Source organism: Mus caroli, chromosome 12 (genome assembly GCF_900094665.2).
Source record: "Mus caroli chromosome 12, CAROLI_EIJ_v1.1, whole genome shotgun sequence".
Classification (NCBI taxonomy): domain Eukaryota; kingdom Metazoa; phylum Chordata; class Mammalia; order Rodentia; family Muridae; genus Mus; species Mus caroli.
Window position 1 is genome coordinate 102,654,743 of NC_034581.1, and position 12,150 is coordinate 102,666,892.

Genomic DNA, 12,150 nt, shown 5'->3' on the forward strand with positions numbered 1-12,150 from the left:
TATATATATATATATATATATATATATATATATATATATATATATATATATATAAATCTTGTTTATAATCATTTGAACCTAATTGAAACTTACATGAACAAGCATCAGAAATGAAACTTTATTTTTAAAGAATGTGCCCATGAATAATGTTTTCTCTGTCCATGGTTATCTGGTTTCTACGGAATAAGATTTTATGTCCCTGATTTGACCAGTCATGACGTCCTCTGCTTCAGCCAAGCCTTGGCCCCAGAGCTTGTGATCCTTGTAGCTAAGCTGGGTTAGGGAAGGTGCATGAGCAGCAGCAGTGTGTACAGTTCTGGGCGCCTTAGAGGAGCTTCCCTTTACATAAACAGTGCCATAAACAGGAAAAGGCCAAGTGAGCAGTGCTGCTCTTCATGGCTGCCATGCACAGTCTCCCAGAGGTGATGTGGGAGGTGAGAGGCAAAGGGAAGCACCCAGATCAGAAGACAAAGATGTCATGGAAGACATTTTCCCTGGGCACAATTAAAGCAGGTGTTTTGGCAGTGTACGTATTCAAGACAAATGAAAGAGTGAGCTGGGAGACTGTATGAGCTTCGTTTTAACTGGTTTTCCCAGCCGTGCTAACTTTTCCCCTATTCAGTAGGATGCTTGTTTCAATCTTTATCTTAAGCACTAGACATAAAACACTTTGCCAAACAGGGTATTGTCTTTGCTGTAGTAGGTTTTACAATGTACTGGCAGGCTAGATTTTAATCCCCAAATCATTTACCTAATCATGAGCTGTGGTACAGTTGAAGATGCTGTGAGAGCAATCTACCCAGAGGCACAGACAAAGCTTCCCCAAAGAATGATGTTTTCAGGGAAACCTGTAATTACCTCATTGATTGAATATCTGAAACACATAGGGAGAGTGGACCCGGGGCTCTCTGTTAGATTATAGGCCCGGAAGCCATTGGCATACTTGGTAAAGATGATTTCTACATTTAGAAGCAGTGCTGATGCTGCTGATAATAGGCATTGATGATGCTAATGGGCAAGAAAAGGAGGTCTTACTCCAGTGTGTAAGTTCCTGTAATATTAGGAAGCTTGCGTGAGAAAACACTGGGAAGCTAGGGTAGAGGATGGCAGATTTGCCATGTGATGGGGAATCCTGAAAACAAAAGGATCTTCTCATTCAGTGGCATAGTGCTCCAGGGTGAGAGGCACATACCTGTCTCTTCTCCCCAGAGTTCGTGTATTTGTGGACTAGTTAGTGGTGGGAAGGTTTCAGCCCTTGACAAAGCCTTTACATTTGCCAGACAAGCTTCCTCTCATGGTACCTGTAAGTGCTAAGCACCATCAGTCAGCTTCAGGAAGTGCCTGTGTGGGGCACTGGCTGAGTGGAGCATGAAGAATGGAGACTGCACAGCAGTAAGACTCTGGAAGAATGAGTCTTGTAGAAAACAGAACACCTGAAACCCTTCAAAGCTGAAAATACGTGAGCAGAATGTTCACAGCAGACTCTTTAACGTTGGGAGCCTCCTGGAGCTCTCCCTTGGATAGTGACACAACAGGAGAAAGCTTGGTGGACAAAGGAAGAGGTGGCATTTCAGAGAGATCCCTAGTCAGCCTAGTTAGGAATGACTGAGTCTTGGAAATGAGAAAGCCTGTGCGTGCGCACAGTGTAGCTCCTGAGGTGTGAAGCCACTTGTTTCCTCTCTCATGCTGGCATCCAGTGGAAAGTCCTGGGGGGTTGCGTTTTTTAATGATCTATGGCCGAGCTGTCAGAGAGGATCACACCTACAATGGGAGGCTGATGGAAGAGATAAATGTTTGAGACCAGCCTGGCTACAAAGTGAGTTCCAGATCAGCTCAGGCTGGAGTGAGACCCTGCCTCAAAATTTCCAAATAAAAGTGGTGCTTATTGTGCAAGTTTAGGGATCTAAACTCAACCCCTAAAACCTATATAAATGTGGGTACATAGAACCAAAGCCATGTGCTTGTCCTCTGATCTCCAAACTGTGGCATACACTTGAGGACACAAACTCAAGTCATGTGTACACATACATGTACTCAATAAATGTAAAGGTCTGGTTTTCAAAGGTGGCTTATGTATTTGCCATAATAATGCCTCTAATGGGCTTTGCTGCTTGCTTTTTTTTTTTTTTAAGGTTGTCTCTGACTAGTTTGTGTAGCTGTTTCTAGGTGGTTTAGATTACTGCTGTGTGCTCATGTGGCAGACTGAATGGAGGTGGGAAGGAGCAAAGGACATCTGCTAAAGCAGAACTAAGAGAGCAGGCAGCGAGAGACCTGTGTTCATGCTCAGTTCTTCCAACACTTGCTGTTCACAGGAAGAAGTCATGGTGCTGGAGAGGATCTTACTGCAGACCATAAAGTTTGACTTACAAGTAGAGCATCCGTACCAGTTCCTGCTCAAATATGCAAAGCAGCTCAAAGGTAATGAGGCGGGGGTGGGAGGAATTACATTGTTGTTTGTAGGCTGGGGATGGAAGAACCCAGGACTTTTTCCTTTGTCTAGCAAGTGCTCTGCCTCTGAGAGCCACATCCCAATTGTTGCATAAAAACTTGCCATTCTAGAAGCCAGTCTTTTCATATGACAGAAGTTGGATTATGTTTCTCAAAAGAGGAAAACAGTTCTGTGCATTGTGTGCCCAGGCCATGGCTCACTCCGACAGTGCAGCAATGGAGCTGTTAACGCTTTTCCTTTATGCAGAAGCAGGTTCTGTCATCCTGTTGCCAAGTGATAGGAGACAGGGAAATGAGTCAGGATTTTAAATAGACTAATAAAATTAGCCTTGGAGCCACGTTTCCCATAAATGGTGGTTCAGTGTAGGCCATGTAAAGAGTGCCAAGAGGTAGGATGTGAGCCTGTGCGTGGCATTTGATGTCATTTTCTATACAAAAACTCTTTGCTGTGCAGACACACAATAGGTTTTAGTAACTACTTGTCACTTCTTGTGAATCATTTTTTCCACTATTTCCATTAATGTGCCCTCCCCCACCCCCATTTCTAGGTGATAAAAACAAAATTCAGAAGTTGGTTCAAATGGCATGGACATTTGTAAATGACAGGTATGTTCAGATGTTGCTTGACTTGATGTTTTAAATGACTCACGTATATGGACAATTTAATCCAAACCTCTCATCTCTAAGGAGAAAAAACTGATTTGCCCAGAGCTGACTCCAGGTCATCTGCTTTTCCACATGGGTTTTCTCTTCTGTTGCTTTCGTGTGATGTGAGGGGAAATGAAGGCTGTAATGAGCAGATGCTGGACAGCTCAGGGCCGTTTGTTTCTTGTGATGATTTCAGAGCTTTAAATGTCCTTAGTGAGCCAGGGACAGGAGTTGCTCACAGTTGCACTCCATGGGCTGCAGAGAAACATCTGCAGGCTGACTTACAGACGGCTTGAGCAACCGTGCGGGCTCATCTGCAGACAGCACTGTCTGGGTTCTCAGCAGTTAGAAAGAGGACACAGCACGCTCTCGTCTGTCACATTGTGCAGCAGGTTCTGAAATGTGTGTAGTTCTGTCTTTTAAAAGCAAGTCAGTAACCATGGCGTACAGCAGCTCATTTGAGCACTTAACTTCCTTTTTTAATATGTAATACCTTTGGTTCTTGTAGATAATTAAGCAAACTAACTAGTTGCTAAATGTGACATCTAATTTCTGTGTATTGTTTTGGTCATGAATGTTAGCTATCACAATACAAACAGTCATTTTCTTTTCCTGTTGATCCAGTCTCTGCACCACCCTGTCACTGCAGTGGGAACCAGAGATCATAGCTGTCGCAGTAATGTATCTTGCGGGACGTTTGTGCAAATTTGAAATACAAGAGTGGACCTCCAAACCCATGTACAGGAGATGGTGGGAGCAGTTCGTTCAAGATGTCCCCGTTGACGTTCTGGAAGGTACCTGGTGTGCCGAGCTTCCGTTTAAGAACGTTGGTGTTTAGTTGATTTTTCCCTGTGGAAAGTCTTAAGAGTGAACTTTCCCAGGGAAATTTTTGATTTTGATTTTTCAGTAGCATCTTAATCTAATATGATTTTCCTTTGTCTGCTCATGGAGCTTACTGAACTGAAAATAGAGCCCGGCTTTATTCACAGCAAAAATGGGGGAATGTTCAAAATGTTCAAAGTTCAAAGTGCAATTGCTGCCGATTAGTTTTTGGAAGAATCAGCGGTGGTTATTTTCTTCACTAGGTAAAATTTGGTTTAAAATGTTGATTTGTGGTAAATGTCATGTTGCTGTCATTTAGACATCTGCCACCAAATCCTGGACCTTTACTCACAAGGGAAACAACAGATGCCTCATCACACCCCTCATCAGCTGCAGCAGCCCCCATCTCTTCAGCCTACACCACAAGTGCCCCAGGGGCCGCAGTCCCAACCATCTCAAGGCTCAGAAGCAGCCCAGCCTCCACAGAAGGACTCGCAGCAGTCAGCCCAGCAGCAACAGCAGCAAGCACAACAGCCCAAGAAACCATCCCCTCAGCCCAGTCCTCCCCGACAGGCCAAGCGCGCCGTGGTGAGTGGCTTACATTTGGTAGCATTGCACTTTGATGCTAGCACCATGTTAAGGGCGTCTATAGACACCCAAAGTAAGAGGTGAAGCCACCAAAGTTTAGTCAGACTGCATCCAGGAGCCAGGAAGTTAGCTAGGAGGACAGTGCCCTTCTGCTGCAGCCCCCCACCTCTCTCACCACAATGGTCTCTGACCCCTGTTGGGACCTGATCTTGTGCATTGCCTGGAGTACTTGTAGAGATGGTGATGGAGCACCATCTCCTGCACAGTAGCAGTCTGAGCAGGGGAGGAAGCCATTTGTTCACCACAGAGCTTCCAGGCTTCACATGCACGGAGGGCCTGAAGGCTCGGAGCAGATGGGAGGGAGCAGAAGTGACCTCCTAGGAGCCATGGTGTGCCTTCTGTAGGGTGTCACGCTCTGAAGATGTCACTGTCTCCTTCACCCATGCCCTCCCGGCTCCACTTACAGCTGTGCTTTCTTTCGTAACAGGTGGGCTCTCCCAAGGAAGAGAACAAAGCTACAGGTAAGCGGTCTTCAACGTTACCTGGCTCTGCAGACTTTCAGATGCAGACCAGCCTTAACTGCAGAGCCCAGGACTACCTTTTGTCTGCCAGCAAGGCTGCTGTGGTCTCTGCTCCTCACCAGACTGCCTATCTTTAGATTGTATTTTGACAGAAGGTGTCAGTAAGTGGAGACATTACTGGCAGTAAAAATGTGTGCTTAGAAATACCTGTGCATGTGTAGTCATGAGGGAGGGACTTTTGCAAGGCTGTTTATCGTGAGAGATAAATTAAGTCTGTCCTAGAAGGCAAGCATGAAGGGCCAGAGACTCGCCTGTGGACAGCCAGAGAACATAAGTTGCTGCCTCACATCTTAGCTACTTAAGAATGCCAAAGCACTTCTTAATGTTGGTGGGTTTTGTTTTTTCACAAGTTTCTTAATATGCTTTAATACTGGGAATAAGCAGAAGTCGAATTTGAAGGACTCCAGAACAGGAAATGAGACATCCATTTGCCTGTGTCGGTCTCCTGAGCTCTAGAAAGTCACAGTGCATCTTCACTTGTTTCTGTTGCTTTTTTGAAGGTCCCACTGAATTATTCATAAAACTGTCGTGTGATTTTTCTTAGCCTGTCTGGGAGAATGATGAGTTCAGTATGGGTGAATGAACTTTGGCTTGAGTAACAGGCATTGCGTATATAAGGAACAGTGTGGGCTGTGATCCATGTCACGTAGGGATTGTAGTCAAGATGAGCAGGTGTGGCTCTGTGAGACAGAGAAGCTGTCCCACAGTGACCTTGAAGGAAGAACCTGCCCTTGAGCAGCCAGAGCACTGAGATGGAAAGATACAGAGAGCAAAGAACTGTGAGAGCAGGGCCAGACAGGCAGTGGGGTCTCTTTAGTGTGGAAGGATGCTCCCTCACAAAGGGTTCACAGTATGGGTTTGTGGTCCTAAGATGGGTTAGAGACTAGGTCACATGGAGAATTAGACTGTGTATAATTTTTGGTAGCTGTTGATGGCTTTTGTGCAGGTAAATGGCAAAATGAGCTTATTTGCAGTCAGTTCCTGACAGTAGAATAATGACTGGGATAAATGGTTAGGGATGGAAGGTTGCTGGACACACCTTGGCAGTGGCCATCAGGCCGGATGCACTATAGATGTGGGAGCTCCCCGTGCTATACAGCTTGTCACAAGAGGCGAGGCCAGCCCTTAGGCTGTCATCCTAGGGACTGCCTGCACAAAATCACCAGATTCTCCAGGCTTTTGTTGGTTACTTCTGCTTTTTTGTTTTGTTTTGAGACAGGATCTCACTAGGTAGCTCTACCTGGCCTGGAACTCACTATGTAGACCAGGCTAGCCTAGATCTCAGAGGTCCACACACCTCTGCCTCCCAAGTGCAGTAAGAGAGAATATAGAGTTGTGCATAGGATTTTATATTGAGTACATGTTGAAATAGTGTTGGTGTGTCATGTTAAATGAGATAGTATAGCCTGCACATTTGCCCTTGGTGGCTAGAAAGGTGTGTATCTTTCACACAGCTGTGCAGCAGCTGTCATTGGAGACAGCTTTAGTTGTCCTGGCTGTGGGAAGAGGAAGATGGGAATGATACCAGATAACAGAGTTGGGGAGATGAGATCAAGAAAGACACTGACTTGAGGGTCCAGGGGTGCAGTGTGTAGTTGGGGCTGTGGTTCTAGGGGAGAGCTGGGGCCTGGAAGTTTAGTTATTTGTGCCAGCTGAGCCCTTTATCCCAGCCCTCTGGAGGTGGTATCTGGAGGGCTCTGAGCTCAAGGCCATCCTGGGGCTACATAGTGATACCGTGTCTAAAGCTAAGGAAAGAGTGCACCTGTACCACAGAGAGTCCTGGGCTGAGGAAGGAAAGGATGGGCTGAAGGGATATCTGGGCCTGAATTTAGCCAGTGTTGGAGACCTGTGAAAGTGGTCAACAGTGTGAGAAGGAAACCAGGAGAAGGGCCAGAGCCATGCTGCTCTAAGGATGCAGGATAGAAACAAACAGGGTGGAGCTCAAGGTCAGCCATGAGCTTCCTGCCTGCTTAAGGTCTGGGGACTGCCCTTCCTGTGGGAATGGTGGGGTGGCATCTGCCTAAGGCTGGGCCACTGTCTGCACCTGTGTTGGTGCTGCCCAACCTGCGAGTTCTTCCCTCTACTCACGTGCCTCCAGATCTCCTCTTCCAGTTAATGCACTGCTAACAGATTGCCAGCTGGAAATAAGGATTGTCTTGTAAGCACCAGGGGGCTGCTGGCATGGTACTGCAGTGCGGGGCTTGTCTGCATTCTGAGCCCCACTGCCCATCCAAGTAGTGAAGGACTTGTGACAGAGTGGCTGTATGCTGACAAAGCAATTGGCTGACCTTGTCTGTTGAGGAGGTGTCTGAGCTGTGCTGTAACTCTTTTGTTTTGTTGTTTTGGGGTTTTTTGGTTTGTTTTGTTTTTTAATGAGATATTTTCTTTATTTTCATTTCAAATTTTATCCCCTTTGCTCATTTCCCCTTCAAAAATCCCCCTATCCCATCCCCTCTCCCCCTGCTCACCAACCCACCCACTCCCACTTCCTGGCCCTGGCATTCCCCTATACTGGGGCATAGAGCCTTCACAGGACCAGGGGCCTCTCCTCTCACTGATATCCCACAAGACCATCCTCTGCTACATATGCGGCTGGAGCCTTGAGTCCCTCCATGTGTACTTTTTGGTTGGTGGTTTAGTGCCTGGGAGCTCTGGGGGTCTGGTTGGTTCATATTGTTGTCCCTCCTATGGGGCTGTAAAGCCCCTTCAGCTCCTTGGGTCCTTTTTCTAGCTCCTCCATTGGGACCCTGTGCTCAGTGTGCTGTAATGTAACTCTTACAGGATGAGAGCAACCGTGGTGGCTCTGCTGCTGCTGCTCCTGCTCCTGCTCCTGCGATGACTTGCTCACATCTGTTCCTTTTCTCCAAAGAACTGCTGTATGGTTCAGTTATTTGATTATAAGTGACTTTAATCCCCTTTCCTTTTAGAACCACCACCGCCACCTAAAATTCCCAAACTTGAGGCTACTCACCCACCATTGCCTCCAGCACACCCACCTCCAGGTATGTGCCTGCTGACACTGTTTGCCAGGGCCTTTGGGGTTGTCTACTGCAGGGATGACTGGAGGCTTCTGCAGAGTGCTGTAGCAAGGAGCCTTAGAAACTGCTAGTGTCACAGACTAGGTATGCGCAGATGGAGTAAACCTGCCGGGTCAGCACACCCTGACCAGCTGCATCCAGAAATACTGACTTGCATGGGGCGAATGAACTTTAGAGAAACACGAGCAGCTGAGAAGGGCTTACCCAGACCTGAACAGAGTTGCTCTTAGGCTGCAGCTTCTCACCTGCTTCCTGCTGCCAGGACGTCTTTATGGTGTGTTATGAAGAGTGGGCAATTGTTCCAGAGTCTCTGGAGAGTAATGTAAAGTGTATAGAGTTCTCAGCAGTACATGGAAGTCTGGGAGACTTCCCAGACAGCTTTCTTTGCTGTCTTCCTCTTCAGACACTGGCTCAGGAGAGCTGGTGTGTTCAGGGGCCCTGTACCTCTCTGACAGTTGGGTGGACTGACAGGTGGTTGGTGCGCATGACTAGTTCCAGCTCTGGAGAGCATTCCTGTAGCAAACAGCTTCTGAGTAGCTTTCTTTGTCCACATGCAGTCACAGAAGCTTGAGTTCTGTGAAGATAGAAGTAATGTGTTCTACGTGGAGCACAATCCCAAGTCCCCAGTTTAAAAGGCACAGCATCTCAGAGTGGTCCACAGTACTGTGCTTGGCTTGGGTGGGATGTGGCCCATGTAGGGAGCCCTAAAAAGTCAACAAGTTGTTCCTGCCTGTGCTCAAGGCAAGTCAGAAGCTACTATAGGTGCCTCAGGTTTTGTCCCTGCCCTGCAGAGCACAAGAATCCCTGCTCAGTTGGCTGCAGAACAGCTCAGGACATAGGCAGTACCAGATCAGCCCCAGAAGGGCCTGGTTTGAGAAAGTGTTGCCTGGCAACCATTGCTCTTCTGTAGGAAGATGTGGTAGCAAAGAGATGAGTGAGCTAGGCTGTGGGTTCTTCCTCAGACAGGGTCCCGGGGATTCTGTGGGAGTTGTCTTTTTAAGATTGGAGGATTCGTCAGTGGTAGAGAGAAGCAGAGTGCTATGACCTAAAGAAACATAAAGTCAACAGTCGGGCTTAAGGGACATTGGGGGCCTTGAGTGGCGGCAGCAGACACCTGCCCCAGCACAGTCCAAGGGCAAACACTCTGGGAACTGGATGAGCAGATGGAAGGGTTCTGGAGCTCAGGGCTGTGGGCACTCTGGGAACTGGATGAGCAGATGGGAGGGTTCTGGAGCTCAGGGCTGTGGGCTGGTTGGTTGGTTGGTTGGTTTTTTGTTTTCTTGAAATAGGTCTTGCATGTAGCCTAGGCTTGTCTTGAATCATTATCCTCCTTTGTCAGTTTCTCAGATTCTTGGGGGCACAGGTAGACACCTCCTATCCAGGCACCTGATCCAGGAGTCATTTTCTTAAGGCTGGATAAGCATATTAACAGCCCAGGTGGTCAAGGAGTGACACAGAGCACTTGAAGAGTGATGCTTTGATGCATATGTCTCTCTTAGCTCTGGGACCAGCGGGCATTTGTCCCCCAGACTTGAAGCAGATTCTTTGCAGGTGCATCTGACCATCTGCTGGGGGAGAAGGGTGGCTCCAGGCCCTCTGGCAGCTCTGTTGCCAAGCCAAACTTCAGTTTGCCTTGCACTTGGTGAGAACAAGGTATAGCAGGCATCAGGTCTAGGCCATGTGAAAAGCAATGGTGTGGCTGCTCCCTAGTGCTTGGGCAGGTTCCTTCACTCTCCGTGCTCACCTGCCCAGTTAGGATCCAGCAGCAGTCTTTCACACAGGGCTCCTTGAGGAGTTAGCAATGCTCTTCACTGCCTCCCTTTCCTTTAGGAAGCATCAGTAGCCAGCAGGTTTGCCCCTGTGATTGGTGCTCCTTTGGAATAGCCTTGTGAAGGGACACTTTATGTGTAAGGTGCTTTGCTTGCTTGTGTGTCTGTGCAGCACAACGAGCCTGGTTCCCACAGAGGTTAGAGGATGGCACTGGATGTGCTGGGACCTGGATCCTCTGCTAGAGCAACAAGGGCTCCTAACCCCTGAGCTGTGTCTCCAGCCCAGGACACAGTTTTTGAGTGCATGTGTGATAATGATTAGAGATAGGGGGTTCACAAGCCAAAGCCTACCATGAGATTTGGGGGAAGTAGAACCTATGGTTACGAGCCATGGGCAGATCTGTGGTCTGTTGTGGACACGGGTCTCAGGAGTGCTGCTGCTCCTCCCTTGCATCTGAAATGACAGTGGGCTGGATCTTTCTCCTTTTAGTAAAATAGACAGAAAGGCCACATTTGTGGAGTGCTGGTTTCTATTTGACTTTTGTCATCTCTCTCGTGTGACAGGCTCAGGCTTTGGGATTGGAGACTGGTCAAAAGCCCCACCTGTTTGTGCTAGGAGAGGTGAACTGGGATGAGCCTGCTTGTGCTTTGTAGTCAGTCGTTGGGGAAGAGAGGACCCAGCATTACTGGGGACAGTATAGAAGGCCTGTTGAATGGGTCACAGGCAGGAACTAAGGGCCTCTAGACTTATTGGGCCACAGAGGTGGTAGCCATTGCTCACTCTACTGTAACATGGCCTTGGGAGGCAGCAGTACTTCACCCAGTGCCCATGAGTACTTAGGCTGCCCGGGAGTACCTAAAAGCTGCTTGGTCATCTTGGTACCAGGACTTCCTACTCCAAAACAGTTGGGCTAGCAGCTGTGTCATTCACCTGGCTGAGCACTGACATCTCTCTTTTCTACAGACCGGAAGCCTCCCCTCGCTCCTGCCTTAGGTGAGGCTGAAGCAACTGGTCCTGTGGAAACAAGTGATCTCCCCAAAGTCCAGATTCCCCCTCCAGCCCACCCGGCCCCTGTGCACCAACCCCCACCATTGCCACATCGGCCGCCACCCCCGCCACCCTCCAGCTACATGACGGGGATGTCCACCACCAGCTCCTACATGTCAGGAGAGGGCTATCAGAGCCTGCAGTCCATGATGAAGACAGAGGGGCCCTCCTATGGTGCCCTGCCCCCAGCCTACGGCCCGCCTGCTCACCTAACCTACCACCCCCATGTCTACCCCCCCAACCCACCTCCACCTCCTGTTCCTCCACCCCCAGCCTCCTTTCCCCCACCCACCATTCCTCCCCCTACCCCAGGCTACCCTCCCCCTCCCCCTACCTACAACCCCAATTTCCCACCCCCACCCCCACGCCTGCCCCCAACTCATGCAGTCCCTCCTCACCCTCCTCCAGGCTTGGGTTTGCCACCAGCCAGCTACCCACCTCCAGCTGTCCCCCCTGGGGGGCAGCCCCCTGTTCCCCCACCCATCCCCCCACCTGGCATGCCACCTGTTGGGGGGCTAGGGCGGGCGGCCTGGATGAGATAACGGGACGCCCCCCCCCTTTTGTTTTAAGAATTGTTTTCCAACCAACTTGAAGAGTAGACTGAGGGGGCGGCAGCAGGGCACCTTGTATATGCTAGACAGTTGCAGTGTGGGAGGGCTGGGCCCTGGCATGAACTGTGTGCCCTGGGCAGTGCCTGCTGTGGTATGATCACATCCAGTCCCCGCTGCCGTCTGTGTCCTGCATGGGGCTACTTTAATACTAGTGAAGATGTTAAGTAGCCACATTGGCTAAGTTAATAGCTTCAGTAAGGAGTGACTAACCCTCTAGAAATCAGTGCCTAATTTTCCTGAGAACTAACTTTTGGTATCCATGTCCTCCTGTCTGCAGTCCGGCTGTTGTTCTTCCATTCTGTGGCTTCTCTCTGTGGCCCCTAGTAGGTGAGGTGAGTCCCCACTTAGCTTGTAACTCTGTCCTCTATTGTCATCTGGGGGGCTGTCTCCTTCCCTCCATGGAGAAAGGAGGTGTGTACTTGGAAAACAATGTATGTTTACATCTCTTTGCAAAGTCTTGTACATAGAGAGATATTTTTTAAGCGTGAATGTAACAACATACTGTGAATTCCATCTTGGTTACAAATGAGAATCCTTCAGTCAGTTACCCGAATAAAATCAGTTCTGAAACTACCGTTTATGTGTGAATACAGCCTC

General features: G+C 48.7%; 1 protein-coding gene across 2 annotated transcripts in view; it reads left to right on the plus strand.

Moving 5' to 3' along the window:
• Ccnk (cyclin K) overlaps positions 1-12,128 on the plus strand; it is a 24,291-nt gene extending 12,163 nt beyond the window's left edge. For both annotated transcript variants that reach the window (XM_021178525.2, XM_021178524.2), the window contains exons 7-13: positions 2,313-2,418; positions 2,997-3,054; positions 3,721-3,890; positions 4,238-4,506; positions 4,994-5,027; positions 8,015-8,089; positions 10,859-12,128. In XM_021178525.2, the coding sequence (XP_021034184.1) occupies positions 2,313-2,418; positions 2,997-3,054; positions 3,721-3,890; positions 4,238-4,506; positions 4,994-5,027; positions 8,015-8,089; positions 10,859-11,484 (1,338 nt within the window). In that variant the 3' untranslated portion in view covers positions 11,485-12,128. The remainder of the gene's footprint in view (positions 1-2,312; positions 2,419-2,996; positions 3,055-3,720; positions 3,891-4,237; positions 4,507-4,993; positions 5,028-8,014; positions 8,090-10,858) is intronic.
• Positions 12,129-12,150: the final 22 nt, after the last annotated feature.